Source organism: Hippopotamus amphibius, chromosome 2, assembly GCF_030028045.1.
Source record: "Hippopotamus amphibius kiboko isolate mHipAmp2 chromosome 2, mHipAmp2.hap2, whole genome shotgun sequence".
Taxonomy (NCBI): Eukaryota; Metazoa; Chordata; class Mammalia; order Artiodactyla; family Hippopotamidae; genus Hippopotamus; species Hippopotamus amphibius.
The window spans coordinates 64,367,840-64,384,685 of NC_080187.1; the positions used below are offsets into that span (position 1 = coordinate 64,367,840).

The following is a 16,846-nucleotide window of genomic DNA, read 5'->3' on the forward strand; positions in this document are numbered from 1 at the left end:
TAGTCCTGGATTTTCACAATGGTCTTAGAAACTTTGAAGTGGCTAGCTAGATTTAAGATGCATTGGACAGAAGCAGACAGCTTCCTAGGTTCAGCTCCTGTAGTTGGAGAAATCATTAATTCAAGGCAAAGACAGTTTTATTGACTTAAGAAAGGTCACTATTCCAAACTGTTTATTCCTAAGTAGAGATTAATTTAAATATTAACATAGGCACTGAAAACCTACACTACGCCCATCTGTGAAATAGCTTACTGGTAAGCATTATATACAGTCTACACCACTTATTAATGTAGTAGCATTAACCCTCCATTCCCAGAAGGATGGCTCAGTTAATGAGACGGTTAGCCCCATCACTCCCTAGCAAGTCCTGGGTTGGCAAATACAATTTTGGGTGTAAGAGCAAATGAAAGAAACTTTTGGACATAAAAAGAAAGAAATTTTACAGCACAAAGATTTTTCTGAAGAATTCCTCCAGGATGTTCTCTAGTGCAAAACAAAAACGGAATTCAAGAGAGGGAAACGTTGGATACAAGAAGAGTGGCAACATAACTAGTAACTCGTGATTAAGTCTAAAACACTGTCAACAGATAGTAATCTGTACCCAAAATTCCAGATGATACCAGCATTAGAACTGGAGTGGAACTATCAGAGTTCTTGGCCAAATGCAGGGAGAATAAATACAAGGGCCCTACTCTCTGTGTCTCCACTGGCCACTCAGTCTTCGTGAAGCAGCAGTGCTCATAGAATAATGACTTCGCTGAATCAAAATCAACACATACCAGTAAATAAGCACCTTAGAAAAGATGTGCCTGATAGAAACAAATTACACAAGTTTGAATATTTTTATTGTTAATGAAAACTTAGAGCATCTTGTATCCTTACCATAAGAGGTAATATCACAGATTCCAAACTTAACGTACTTGAAAATACATTTCTTCGAGTCTCATCTACAGAAACTTTGTTAGGGTCAATTATGAGGTTTTTGTATTGTGTGATTATAGTGGAACTTGTTGAAATAAAGCTGCGTCTCACATGTACTTACATGTGATACATGATATGAAGGGCTTTTAGGAGAAAAAATATTTTCTAATGTGGGCTTTCCTGCATGTTAATGATCAAAGAAGCAAACTGGGCTCAACACTTGAACAAATTCTTAGGGAAAAAAAAGAAAATAACTGCCTATGAACAATTCACAATTAAAAGAGTTTAGACAAGACAAACACAAACCAAAACATGTGCAGGGAAGAAACATAATAGTGAAACTAGTGTAGGCATTGAGTCACATATTCCTGGGAACCAATTTGGCTCTAGCTCCTAGGATTTATGTGAATCCAAATAGGTTAAAAGTATCTCTGAAATAAGACACAAAATGGAGCATTAATATGTATTTAACTGGCAGAGTAGTTAGAAGCATCTGAAATACATACATTAAAAAAATTGTGTGTATGCATGTGTGTATACACACATCAGAAGACAGATATATAGATATACATATACATACACACACAAATATTTTACTCCATTAATTTTAACTCTTGCTCACTCTCTTTCTCCATAAGTTTGGTTTTTTTTTTGTTTTTTGTTTCCTGAGTCATTGGGAAATCAGTCGCAGACACTAGGCTTTATTACCCCTTAAATATTTAAGTAAAAGAACACTTTTTACATAACCACAGTAGAAGAATAAAAACCTGGAAATTCAACAGCAACACAACACTTTTTTTTTCAGGTCAAATATTTACTTGCCTATCAATCCCTTTCACAGTAGTCAAAGCAAGTTTCACAAATTAAATACTCACAGCATAAAGTCTCCAAGATATTGTTAAGAAGAATGTATTTGCCATTTTATCATACAGAAAACTGAATTAAACTAAATGAAATGTGAAACATTTCCAAAGCACACAGGATCTGTGACAAATCTTACATTAAACTGTCTATATCAAGCTGTTTCTTGGTTATGAGGGAATAAATTAAGTGCAGGAAATGCCTGCTGTCCACATTTCTGATGCCAAAATGTTCTATTTCTTTTCTTTTCTTTTCTTTTTATACAATTTGATATTATTTTCTTATTAGTCATCTATTTTATACATATTAATGTATATATGTCAATCCCAATCTCCCAGTTCATCCCATCCCCCCGACACAGCACTATTAACTAAAATATAGCCTGTATTCAAATTTCGTTAATTGTCCTAATATGTGTATGTGTATGTGTATTTGCACATGTTGAACACACAACTTTTTTGTTGTTGTTGTTAAATATACACTAAACAAATAGTTAGCTTCCAGAAACTGTCTTAATTTTAAGTCTCAATCAAAACTTTAGACTTGATAATTCAGGAAAGTGAGCTGAAGAATGTTTAAGAGCAATAAACAGTTAATTTCCTTATTCATTAATTTCATAATGTATTTAAACACAGTGATACCTGTATTTCAAAGCACCATTTCCTGTTATAAATTGTTAGAGAAGAAAACAGAAATTTAGCTAAAAAAAAATAAATATTCTTTTGAAAGCAGAAGCCCTGAAATCCAGCTCTAAGTATAAACAATATTTAGGATATATTTTTCAAAAGTGTAATTGAGTTATTACTGGTAAATTAATAGGAAAAGAACTACAGACGTGGGCCTTATGTACCTTCCTGAGGTATTCTGTAGGGGCTTAAAATTGTTCACCCTACAGAATAAGGGAGTTCTGTCTTTGCTCATAATGATGCAAACAGTCCCAGAGCTTCCCCTCCTGTAGATCTTGGTGGAGCAGGAAGTCCTGTGAGTCTAGCTCCAAGTTCTCCAACTGTCCAAAGGAGCTGCCAGTGTGAGGCCAACTGCTGCTCCCTGGGGCTAGAAGGGTCCTGCCCCAGGATTCCAAGGATGCTCCGGCTTCAGTGGCAGTTAAACGTGAACACTCAACTGTGCAGGCTTGAGGGACTTCCATATGTAATGGCCCAGCCTGTGGGAAAGGAGGAAATCCTTCCCTGAATCACAGGGTGGGAGTAATCCAGGAGGGCATTCAGGTGATGACACTGTGACACTGGATCATTCAACACAGCCTTTCAACTTTGAACTTTCATACATATACATATATATACAAAATGCATACGATTATATATATGTATTTTATATATTATATCTATATTTTTAATATATATATAGGATGAGCAGGGATTGTTGTAAGTTGTTTTATATGTTTTTTATTCTTTTTTGTTTCAAACTTGCAGAAAAGCTTCATAGACAAAGAGCTACTGTAAATTCTTTATCAAATTTACCATTTTAAATATTTTGCCTCATTTACTTTATCTCTCTCCATTTTTTTTTTGAATCATTTGAAAATAAGTTACAGATGTTAGGCTTTATTATCCCTTAAATACTTAAGAACACTTCTTACATAACAACAGCACAAAATTAAAAACCTGGAAATTCAACATCGATACAATACCATTAACTGAAAATTAGTCTCTGTTCAAATTTTGTTAACTGTCCTAATAGTGTCCTTCGTAATTACTTTTCTCTAGGTTCAGGATCAAATCCGGAACTGCTCGTTGCATTTAGGTGACATATCTTTAATATAGAGATGTTCCACAGTCTGTCTTTGCCTTTTATGACCTGGAGACTTTGAAGCATACAGACCAATTATTTTCAGTTTGGTTTCCACATGATTAGATCCATGTGAGCAGCTTGGGGAGGAAATCCATAAACCTGACCTTCTGTCCTATTGTACCCTGCAGGATGGCACATGTGCGCTGTAGGATGGCACATACTCAACACCATGCGCCCAGGGACACTTGATGTCTGTTTGTCCCATTGTTGGTGATATTCATGTTGTTCGGGTAACCAGATTGTTTCTTTCCTGCAAATTTTCTTTTCTCCATTTCTAACTAATGAGCTGTTTTGTAGGAAAATATTTCAAAACTAAGCAGTTATCCTGTTCCTCATCAAACATGCATCCACTGATCATTCCTGCCTGAATGTTATTAATATGCTCTGAAGACAGGGCTCCAACGCCATCACTCCTTCTACATTTGTTAACTGGCATACACTGTAAGAAACAACTTTTCCTTTTCTCTCATTTATTATGTATTCATTAATTTATTCATATTAGTATATACTCATGGCCTCCTATTTCATCTTATTCCTCATTTATTTTGATGCTCAGTTGTCTCCTGTATTAGTCAGCTCAGGGTACGATAACAAAATACCACAGACTGGGTGGCTTAGACAACAGAAATGTATTTCTCACAGTTCTGGAGGCTACAAGTCCAAGAACAAGGCGTCATAAAGGTAGGTGTCTCCCTGAGGCTTCTTCTCTTGCCTTGTAGGTGGTGCCATCTCCCTGTGTGCTCATATGGCCTCTTCTCCATGTGCACTTGGAGAGAGAGGTGGGGGTGGGGTTCAGGTGTCTCTACTTACTAGTGCCTCACTCTCAGGACTACATCAAACCTAGACACCTCCCAAAGGCCCCACCTCCAAATCCCATCACATTATCACATGGGAGGTTAGGGCTTCAACATGTGAATTTAGGAGGGGACAAAAATATTCATCCCGCCTGGACAATTATCTCCTACTGGCCAGAGGGAAACACTTCAAGCTGACTCAAGTCCTTTTCACAAGCTCCAATATTATTTGAGGACTTAATTGTTTTCTGGCCTAAGATGTACCAAGGTCATCTTGTTCTTTCACTGTCCTAGATATGGAATCAAGAATTTTCCAAGGACACCTGTTTCTTTTTATGGGGAGTGGTATTAGGAAACGGTAGGCTATATGTGTTCATTGCTACTAGCTTATCAATGCTTCTAGCAGAAAGAGCTAGGTGAACGTACAGATACACGCACACACATATACATATGTAAGCATACATATACAATATACATACCACTCAAATACACATACCTATCACACACATGCCTGTACACATACCACACGTGCACACACTTACACTCACAGACACAGAGGCACAGACATATAAGCTTTGTTAAAATAATAAAATGAAATACAAAACAGACACTTAAATCTGATTCCTGAGCCTGACACTATCACAGAAACTTCTCTCTTAGGGAATGGAACAGGAGCTGAGCAACATGCTGGACAAACCTCGTAGAATCAGGAGCTACAGTCTCTTGCCACACCTGTTCACCTGAGAGACAGCTGCGAAGCATGCTAAGCTGAGGGGCTGCTGTATCTCTGAGCAATTCCTTGAGTCTTCAAGGCTCTGTGTTCAAAATCTCTACTCCTAAAGTCACAAAGGTTATCCACATTTACTTCATGTTGGAATAAATACAGCTATATAATAACAACTCTTAGTCTGTAAAACATAGAGATGAACACCTGCTTTCTTGGAGACTTTGCTAGTGCAGAGCCCTCATTTGGTTGGGCTCATAAGCAATGATGCACAAAGAGGCAGGCAGTCAGTAAAGGGAAGGCAAGGCTCCAAGGCCACACTCTAGTCCCTTAATCTCAATGCTAGACCATGTGGAAATTCTCATTTAAATGAGAATTAAATCAGTTCATTCAGCACTCTTAGTTATATTAAATTAATAGGTAATATTCTATATTATAAATCTTCCTATATGTAATCTCTCAGAGCAGGATTGATACACTCATAGTGTTTTAGTGGATTTTCTGAAATCCACTAAGAGAAGACTGGAAGGCAGTGTGACAGAACGCTGTATTAAGGCTTGCTGAATGATGAATGTTATTAATGGGAACATCCAGCATGGGTCATCTCAGGGACACTCCAGATGATGGTTTCCAAGACAAAAGTAAATAAGCACCAGTTGGTCTGAAAAGTGTAACTGGAAAAAGTTCCATACACACCAAACTGTTTAAGAAAAGTAATTAATTCAAGGAAGATAAATGACTATGTGCCTCCATGTGAAGTTTTCCTTGTTAATGAAGGATTACACACACACACACAATATTATTGAAAACAATTTAACAATGCTTCTTTCCAAAATACTGCAGTCACTAACACATCTGGGTAAGAGGAACTGTGTAGAAATTCTATACAAAGCACCTCTAATCTCTTCCAACAAACTCAAGATTCTTCCCATCTTAAATCAAAAATAAAAATGAAAATATTTCAGCTCTCAGCTAAAATAAAACTAAAAAACACAAAACAAAAATCCAAGTCTTTGAAGCCATCGGAGGACAACAGAGGCCACCAAGATACAAGTCTAAAGGGAAATACATAGAGTGGGCCTTATAGTCACCACAACCCTTTCCTTCAGAGCATTTGTTAGTTTACCATTCTGGACACAGACACAGAACAAAAAATAGCAGCCCAGAGCTTATAGTAATCTCACTGGGCTTCAGGAGATGACAGCCAAAGTTTGAGAAGGAAGGGAACCAAAGAGGACCTGACATTCTGCATTCAACTTCCTTCTGCATAGGGCACGTGATAAGTCCTATGCTGGATGTATACATATTAGAAGACAAACAAAAAGCAGCCTTAAAAGAGTATAAAACTAAAGCAGAGTTTCAGCTACCTGATAGTGTTGGAGAAATAGAAGTTGGAGTTCAGAGCCTATCAAAGAGCCTGGTCAACATTCTAGGCTTTCATTTGAGACTTCAGAAAGTCTTCACCATGGGAGTCAGAACAAATGAGAAAACGCCCAGCTTTAACAATGTCTGAAATACCATCTGAACTGGACTGAGGTGAACTACCCACTCTCCATCTGCCTACCAGCAGAAAATCCCATCTAAGGTAAAAGAGTTTCATCCTGAGCCTCTACAATTGCTTATCAAATTTCTGCTACTTAATGGAAATGCAGTGCACTAAGAATTCAGGAAACATGATTAGGTAACAAAAAATACAAAAGTAAAAACAGAAAATAGAGAAGACCCACAGGTATAACATATGTTGTCATGTCTCAGATCCCCCAGAGGCCAATTCTGAGTCAGAGTTTATTCAGAAATGTGCTTGTGGGCAATACTCATGGAAGGAAGGGTACAGGGGCAGGAGTGGGAAGAGAGAGAAGTTGAGTCATCATGAAGACCCAATTATAGTCTAAACTGATTCCATGGGGAGCTCTAGAGCAAGAATGGGCTTTCAGAGTTGTGTCCTTTGTGCTAAGTTGGGCAGGATTTCAAGCTCCTCATCAGTCAATGGATGTGGGCTCCCCTAGGGGATAAGACCTTGGCAAATTGTCTTTCTGCAGCTGAGGCAATCCCTGGAGTTACTGAAAGCTGAAAGTTGTCTGCTGACAGCTCTCCCAGATGTGGAGCCAGCAAATCTTTCAGTGAAGACAGAATCTGGGTACATATCACATGTTTGAGAGGATATATAAAAGATGAAAGATAGATAAAACTGGGATTTAAAAAAGATGTGTTATTGGGACCTACCAAAAAATCAAAATCCAAGAAAAGATTGAATGTGCAAGATATTTATTAGGAGAAACACTTGTAAGAGTGTATTATTCACATTTATTATTTTCTATATTTTATGATGCTTTGACATCTTTAGGCCTTATGCACCTGGAGAGGGACTGACGCTTGCAGAGTTAGCTAACTCCTAGAGACAGCAAATAACTTGCCTGCAAGCATGCCTTTGATATGCAAACCAACTAATCCAAAGCCTATACCCCCAACCCCCTCGTTTATCTAACACTCACACACCAAGCCAGTACTCCTCCTGCCCTACATCACCTCAGTGCCTGGAATCAGATGACTAAGGATGACATCTATAGCCCAGAGCCCATCAAAATCATTCAAACTATTCAATCTTAGAACTGCTCAGATGCTCATCCTGTCTTACCTCTCCTCCCTATGAAACCACAATAAACTCTCTGGCCCATGGTTTCCTCTCTCCTTTTCCCTCCTGACTAACCCTGGTGCTTCCCCATGTGGCCCTGAAAGACACAGCATGCTCTCTCCCCTTGGAAATTGTAAGTAATAAACTCCTACTTCAAGGCAGTCATCAGTCCATGTCTGTCACCTGACCATACCTGATTAAACCAAATCCAAGCTACCCACCAAAGCAGAGTGGAAATGGAGAGGGGCTCTGGAGAACCCAGATGTGACCCCAGGAGAAGTAAAGAGAAGAAAGGAAAATGTGTGGAAGGACCTTGTATTGAAGTGCAGTTCTAGGGGATGCTTGGCAAGGATGCTGGAGAGACCTTAAGGCAAACTCTCCTGGCAAATGAGTCCTCCATTCCTCAAGACCAGCCTGGCCTTGCTACTCCTGCTAAGTTCACTGGCTGGGAGCAGCCTGTGGGAATCACAACCTCAGCACAAACACTGGGATGAACTTCAGAATGCAGTAGCTGGGACCAATGACCAAGTAATTATTTTCCCTACATTGGGAGGTGACAGAGGCATTCTCATGGCCACAACAGATGGTAATTCTAGAACATGAAATATGTAATTTGAAACATAAATTCAATAGAGGGGTTTAACTGTAGGTTGAACGCAAAAGAAAAGAAAATTAGTGAACAGGAAAATGGGTCAATAAAATATTTTCGATGGAAAAATTATGGGGAGGGAGAAGGAGAATACAGAACGTGTGAAGATTGTGTATGAAAAGCAGTAAAAATGTAAAACAAAAGTATTTATAGAGCAAAAATAATGAAGAGAGAGAATTGGACAAAAGCAGTATTAGAATAGGTACTGACAAAGAATTTTTCAAAATTAATATCAAGTCATAGATTCAGAAAGCTCTACAAACTCCAAATCTGACACACAAAGAATAAAGCAAATCTAAGTTCATCTTACTAAAGTTGCTGATAATCAATGACAAAGAAGGGACAAAAACATCTTGCTTTCAAAGTAACAACAATAAGACTTTTCATAAAAATTATGGGAGTTTCTCTCTCATTATTTGTTCAATAATGGAATGACATTTTGTGAGTGCTTAATGAAAATAACTGCCGACTTAGAATTCTATACCCAGTAAAGAATATACTCCAAAGCTGCAGGTGGTTATACTAAAGATGTAATGTGGAACATGATGAGTATAGTTTACACGGCTGTATGGTATATTTGAAAGTTGTTAAGAGAGTAAATCTTAAGAGCTCTCATCACACAGGAAAAAAATAAAAAACATTCTTTGTAGCTATATGAGATGATGGATGCTATCTGTAACAACTGCAAATTCACATATTTTTTACTCAGCTGTTCCACATCTAAGAATTTATACTACAAATAAACTCTCAAATGTTTGAAAGATTGTATGGATAACATCATTATTCACTGTGGCTTTTTTTCAAGGACAGTAAATGTTTCAATCAATTTTGGTACTTTCACTCAATGGAATACTAAGCAGCCATATCAAGGAAATGATCGTGTATTGATAGATTGATCACCATATTCTTTTTTTTTTTTATGTTCTTTAAATCATTATTTAATGTGATAACAAAGAAGATGTTAGAACCTGCTGGAAGAACACCTGAGAATCTTGGATATTTAGGTAAATTAGCAAATAAATGTTAGGATAATGTTGCTGAGTTAGATATAAATTGGTTAGTGTCCAACAAGCCATACATCACTGGAATTATCTCCTCCACCAAAATGAAATGATTGCATTTCAATTGGACAAAATTCTCCAGGTTAAGTCACTTCACTAAATCTGGAACCTTCAGTATAATGCTATAAACAATGAGATAAACTCTATATATTCTCTCCCAGATAGTCAATGGGAGGACTTTGCATCTGTATAACAGAATATGCCACCCAAGTTTTTATTTTTTTCTCATTTTTAGATACATTTTCTGAAAGGGGCAATAAGACATTTTGTCACTTGGAAAACATACAATATTGGATAGTTATTTTGAAGTCAAGAATTGCTAAATAGCAAAATAAACAAACAAGTGTGTGTGTGTGTGTGTGTGTATATATATATATATATATGGCAAGTAATTACATAGAAGAAAGAAGGAAAAGAGATGCCCTGTGAGTAGAAAGAGAAAGACAACTATGAAAATACTTCACTTTCTTAAATAATAGTTTATAATCTTTTTATTTTGTATTTTTAAAGAAATGAAAGAAAACTAGACTATATGGAGAATGGAATAGTTAAGATGAAAAAAGAATCTAGGTAAATTAAGAATACACTGGACACCCTCCTTCAACTTTAAGACATAGAAATGTTAATGAAATATTTTGAATAGTTATAAAATATACATAGTAAAGCCTGAAAGAAATGGAAACATCAGTGCCCCAGAAACAAAGAGGTATTGCATAGTTGTGAACATAAATTGAAGATAAACTGACCACAATGGGGCCAGGATAAAACACCAGCTTTAGGACCTAGGGTTTATATGCCCCCATGGTAATGATAGTAAATGACACAGAAGTGCTACAAGGAAAGAACGTTTTTAAATGAATACAGAAGCTGAAAAAACACTCCCTCCATAAATGGAAAACTTGAAATTTCTGCAAACCAGCCCATGGTCATAGTTAGAATACAGATATCTGGACTATGCCATAGATAAAAAATGAATCAGTGACTGAATATTAGCATTCCAAGTCAGGAATGTATTAATCTTGAAGATGGAATGGTTGGTAGGGCAGAGAAATAAACTGTAACTCTAATGCATTAAGATCACTGTATTCTTAAGTGAAAAAAGCAAAATGTATAACAGAGTACAGAGTACACTATCTTCAGTGAAAAGGCAAGTATAAAAGTATATATTAGTATTTGTATCTTCCCTAAATTAAAGCATAAATTTTCTTTGAACAAATAAATTAGAAAGTTATAATATTGCTTGCCAGCAGGGAATGGAACTGATTAGGTGGGAGACAATAAAAATAAGGAAGATTTCCACTCTGTGTGCTTTTGTATCATGTAAATTTATTATCTATTCTGTTTAATTACTAATTGTTTTTAAGTAAATAATGGAAGTTTCTAGTTCTGGTAAAGATGGAACAAGCACACTCCATCCTACTGAATGCAAATAAAATCCTTGGACAGAATACATGGAACAGAGATCTGAGGACTCTGAAATGTAAATGGTAAAAGGCAGACTGAAGAAAGAAACCAGAATCCAAGTAAGAGCAATCCAGCAGTGAGGTTCTTAGATTTTGTTTCCTCTTTGGTGTCTCCTGACCTGAATTCAAAGTCAGCTTGAAACCTGAAATTGCACAGTTGTAGAGAGAATAAATTCCAAGAGAAGCCTTTTCTTTCTGATCCATCTTTAACAATAAAAAGGGATGACTCAGAGGGGAGAATCAAGATCAACAGGTAGAGCCAAGGGCCAAGGAGAGTCATTTCTAGGACTTGCAACCTAATTGAGTAACCCTGACATTTACCTGGCTAGATTTCAGAACGTATATGGTAAAGTGACTACTTTTTTTACCCTCCATTTAACCCCTTTTTGAATCAGAATGTCTAAAGCTGCTATCCTGTGCCTGCTAACATGCCCTTGTATAATCCCATCCTCCTGAAGGTGTATGGGCCATGTGACCTACTTTTAGCCTACAGAATATGTCAAAAGTGATAACATGTCACTGTATTGCACGTAAAACTCTATCTTCCTAGCGTACATTCTCCTTCAGGGCATGATGAAGTAAGTATCCATGCTGGAGAAGCGCACATGACAAAAGCAAATGGCCTATAAGATCTGAGGGCACCTCCAGCTGATAGCCAGCAAAAGTCATACAGCTGCAAGAAAATACATTCTGCCAACAACCTGAATGAACCAGAAGTAAATGCATCCCCAGTAGAGCCTACAAATGAGAATCCAAATGACCAACACTTGGATTACAGCCATATGAGACAGTAAACAGAAGACTCATCTAAGTTGTGTCTGGACTCTCCTGACCCACAAGAACTCTGAAATAATAAATGTATGTGCCACTAAGTTTTAAATAAATGTGTTTAGCCACTAAGTTTAAGGTCATTTGTTATGCCTCAATAAAAAACCAAATATAGTGGAATAAAATGCACTGAACAACAGAGAGAAAAATAGATTGGAAAACAAAAAAAGGAACAAAGCCTCAGACTTATTAGACAACATCAAAAGGTTTAATATTTTTGTCTATGTAGTCTTAGAAGAGAAGAGAATGTGTGCAGAAAAAATATTTTAAGAAATAATGACTAAAAACTTCCCAACACTGGCAAAAGATATAAACTTCTATGCTGAAGAAACAGTGAATCCAAATAAATCCTTGCTCAGATATATCATGAGCAAACTGCTTAAAAAAAAAACAGAAAGAAAGAAAGAAAGAAAAGAAAAGGGGAAAAAACATGGAAAAAGAATGCATTACACAGAGAGGAACAGTGATTTGAATGATGACATAGTTCTCATCAAAAACCATAGAGGTCAGGAGACAGTGGAACATATGTTATGCTGGGAGAAAAATCCATATGCATTTAAAATGTTATTAAGTAAAGAACTCAATATAGACATATTTTCAGATGAAGGAAAACTAAGAGAATTTATCACCAGCAAACCTGCTCTAAAAGAAATGTTAAAAGAAGTTCTTGTGAAATGATACCCAAAGAAAATGTAGAATTTCAGGAATAAGAAAAGAGAAAAAGAAATAATATGTATCTATTTAAATATTTTTCAATTTTCTCTGCTTAAGTTCTTTTTAAATATGTGTGACAATTAAAATCTGAAACTATAACATTGTTTTATAGGATTTCAAATATATGTCTACAACAAAAATGGAAAAGAGTTAATGGACCTATATGGTGGTAAAGTTTTTGTATTAAATTTGAAGTGGTAAAATATAAAATTCTTAGTATAAAATGAAATGTTAAATATGTATATTATAATACTTAGAGCAATCAATAAAAAATTACAGGAATATTATTTTTTTAAACCAATAGATAATTTAAAATGGAAGTCTAAAAACAAATACTCCAAAATAAGTCAAGAAAAAGTAAACAAGAACAGAAAACAGAGAGAATAAATAGAAAATGAGTGATAGGACAATAGACCTAAATACAGACATACCAATATTATGTTAAATGTTAATGTATAAACACACAAATTAAAAGACAGAGATTATCAGAATGGATTTTCAACTGATTATATGCTGCTTGCAAGAAATGCACTTGAAATAAATGATACACACAGGTTAAATGGAAAAAGATAAAGCACGCAAACTTTGGTGAAAGCAGGAGTGGTTACACTAACATAAGACAAAGTAGATTTCTGAACAAGAAAAAAAATAGTGTGGATAAAGAAGAACATTACACAATGATAAAAGTGTCAAATAATGAAGAATACATAACAGTCCTAAATATGTATGCACCAAACAACAGAGATTCAAACTACATGAAGCAAAAACTACAGTTTGAAAGAACAGGCAGATCTAGAGTTATAGTAGAAAACTTCAATATTCCATTCTCAATAATGGACACAACAAGCGGAGAGAATATCAGCATGAATATAGAGAAACTTAACAACATCATCTACCAACATGATCTAATATTTATAGAACACTCCATCCAACAAGGGCAGAATTCACATTCTTTTCAAATACACATGGAATATTCATCAAGAGAGATCATATCCAAGGTCATAAAACAAATCTCAACAAATTTAAAAGAAGAAAATCATACAGAATGTGTGCTCTGATCATAATGAAGCGAAACTAGAAATCAATTACAAAAAGATAACTGAAAAATCACCAAATACTTAGAAACAAAAACCACACTTTTAAATAATCTATGTGCCAAAGAGGAAGTCTCAAGGGAAATTAGAAAATATTTTGAACTAAATGAAAATGAAAATACAGCTCATCAAAATTTGCGGAATGTAGCCAAAGCACTAGAGAGAAATTTATAGATTTAAAAGAAGAAAAAATTCAACTCAGTAATCTTAAATTTCCAACGTAAGAAACTAGAAAAAGAAGAGGGAAAAAGTGCAAAACTAGTGTGAAAATAAGAATTAGTACAGATAAGAACAGAGGTCAGTGAAATTGAAGACAGAAAAACAATAATGAAAATGAATAAAATCCAAAACTGATTCTTTTTAAAAAATTAGTAACTTTGATAAACCTCTAGCCAGAATAACCAAGAAAAAGAAAGAGAAGACACAAATTATTGATATCAGGAGTAGAAAAAAAAGAAGGATATCACCTCACAGACATTAAAAGGATAATAAGTGAGCTATAAACAATTGAAGGCACATAAATTAGATAAAATAGACCAATTTCTTGGAAGCCATTAACTATACCAAAGCTCACCCAAGAAAAAATAGACAAGCCAAAGAGTACTATATCGAACAAGGAAATTAAACTCATAGTTTAAAAATATCTCCCCCCAAAAAACTATAGGTCCCAATAGTTTCACTGGAAATTTCTATCAAATCTTTAATGAAGAAATAAATCTTCATACATAAATGGTGCCAGAACAATTTGTGATTTGCATGCAAAAGAAAAAAACCCTCAAACTAAACATCACAACTTATACAAATATTAACTCAAAAATGTATCACAGATGTAAGTGTAAAATGTGAAACTACAAAACTTTTAGAAGAAAATATAGGAGAAAATCTTATTTTCCTTGGTTGAGCAAAGTGTTCTCGCCATGTTTTAAAAGAAAAAAAAATAATAAATTGGACTTCATCAAAATTCAAAACTCTTGCTCTGTAAAAAATATTATTAATGGAATGAAGAAACAAGGTATAGACCAGGAGACAACATTTGGAAAACACTTATCAGACAAAGGACTTGTATCCAGACTATATATATATATATAAATTCCCAAATCCCAACAGTAATAAAACAAATAAACCAACTTTTTAAATGGTGAAACATTTGAACAGATATTTCACCAAAGAAGATATATTGTTGGCAAATAAGCTCATGAAAAGATGCTCAATATCATTAGCCATTAGCTATTTGGGAAATGCAAATTAAAATCACGAGATATAATTTCACACCTATTAGAATAGCTTAAATTTTTTAAAATGTCAATACCATGTCTTGCAAGAACAAAGGGTAATTGGACTTCTCATACATTGTTAGTAAGAATACAAAATGATACAACAACTGTGGAAAATAGCTTGGCAAGTTCAATATACAAACACTATATGAACCAACAATCCTAATCCTATATATGTATTACCCTTGATAAATAAAAATATGTTGACAGAAAATCTACACACAAATGTATGATTCCATTTATATAGTACTCTATACACATGTTCAATACAACTGTACACAAAAGAAAGCTGATTTACTACATGTAAAATTTTTAAATAATATAAATTAAATAAATAATGCAAATTAAGTTGTAGCCAAGAAGCATAGGATTCCTTGAAAACATTTAGTTGATAGTGTGTGTTTTGTCCTGGAGCTTCTCTGAATTCTTTAAAAAATTTGTTCCCACAGTTGTGAGTAAGCTAGGAATCATTCCCCATTTGGCTCATTCTGGTTCAATGAACCAATCTCATAATTTGCCACAATAGAATGGAAAATTAGCCTTTCCTTTTAGCCTTGTCCAAGTATCCTACATTTTGATTGAGTTAAAAGATTACTAAATACAAGAAAGGAAAAGGAGAAAGGAGAAATATACTAACTTGTGCATGTACCATATTCTATACAACTATCATCAATCTACAGGAGGGCCAGTCCCAGAGCTAAGGTACTAAGGTCTCCCAGAGCCTTCTGCTACAGCCCAACTGCACCAGAAGGTTTGAGGTGAACTGACTATATGTAAGAAAGGTTCATTTCTCCTGGTAAGGTAGGGAGCAAAAGATGAAGTACAGCAAGTGAGGGACTTCCCTGGTGGCACACTAGTTAAGAATCTGCCTGCCAATGCAGGGGACACAGGTTCACTCCCTGGTCTGGGAAGATCCCACATGCCAAGGAGCAACTAAATGCATGCACCACAACTACTGAGTCTGTGCTTTAGAGCCCATGAGCCACAACTATTGAGCCTGTGTGCCACAACTATTGAAGCCCACGTGCCTAGAGGCCATGCTCCGCAACAAGAGAAGCCACCACGAGAAGCCTGCGCACCACAACAAAGAGTGGCCCCCACTCACCACTAGAGAAAGCCTGCGCACAGCAACAAAGACCCAACACAGTCAATAAATAAATACATAAATAAATTAAAAAAGAAGAAAAAGAACAGCAAGGGACAGGCACTGTCAGAAGAATTTTTCAGCAAACTTTAATTTTCTACTCAACATTAATAATAATCAGATATTCTGTTGGTGATATTTCCTTCCCTTGAAGGAAATAGTCACCACCCACCTCTGCTAGGACAGGCAGACAAAGAAGCAGACTTGTGTCCACACAACTCCATAAACATGACCTGGAGGCTAGGCCCCTGCCTCGCTCACTCATGTCTGAGATGACTGATAGCAGTGACATCTGATTCTAACTCCTTCTTTCCCATTTGGGACTCAGGGAAGTGGGCCACCTCTAAGAGAAATATCACCAAGTAGGAAGCATATAAAAGTTCTCATGACAAAGAACAGATACACAGACTTCACCAGGCCTCTCATGCTTTTATTCCCTCTCTTGTAACTTATGTAAATGGCCTTTTGGGAAGACAATGGTCCAGCCTCATGGTATTCTCAAGTGACAGCACAGCAGATCTCTCTTTTCTGCAATGAAAGAAGATTTGTCACAGCACAAATGGCCAAAATTCTTGTCTTGCAAAGTGGTATTTTCCAAAGGTCCAATGAATACCAGGCAGGTTTGAATTTCCTTAATAAAGTCCCAAACCATTGTCAGTGTAGCTATAGCCCAACTCAGCTACAGCCTTGGATCCTGTCTTCATAGCCCCCCAGCATCCAGCAGGCACCCTAGACACTCACATCTGTCCAATGGTCCCCACTTTTGTGGCATTTTCCCAGCCCACACATTTGCTTTCATCTTTCCCCTTACTTCATATTTGCCCCCGTTCATACCCTAGTGTCCTCCAGCCTTTTCCTACCCAGTCCCTATCACTTTT

The 16,846-nt window shown here is 36.1% G+C and overlaps 1 protein-coding gene across 1 annotated transcript in view; it reads right to left on the reverse strand.

The window, feature by feature from the left end:
- Window positions 1-2,703, reverse strand: part of LOC130845896 (serine/threonine-protein kinase MRCK alpha-like) — a 40,979-nt gene extending 38,276 nt beyond the window's left edge. The window contains exon 1 of the mRNA XM_057723731.1: window positions 2,633-2,703. Coding sequence (XP_057579714.1) covers window positions 2,633-2,703 — 71 coding nt within the window. The remainder of the gene's footprint in view (window positions 1-2,632) is intronic.
- Window positions 2,704-16,846: the final 14,143 nt, after the last annotated feature.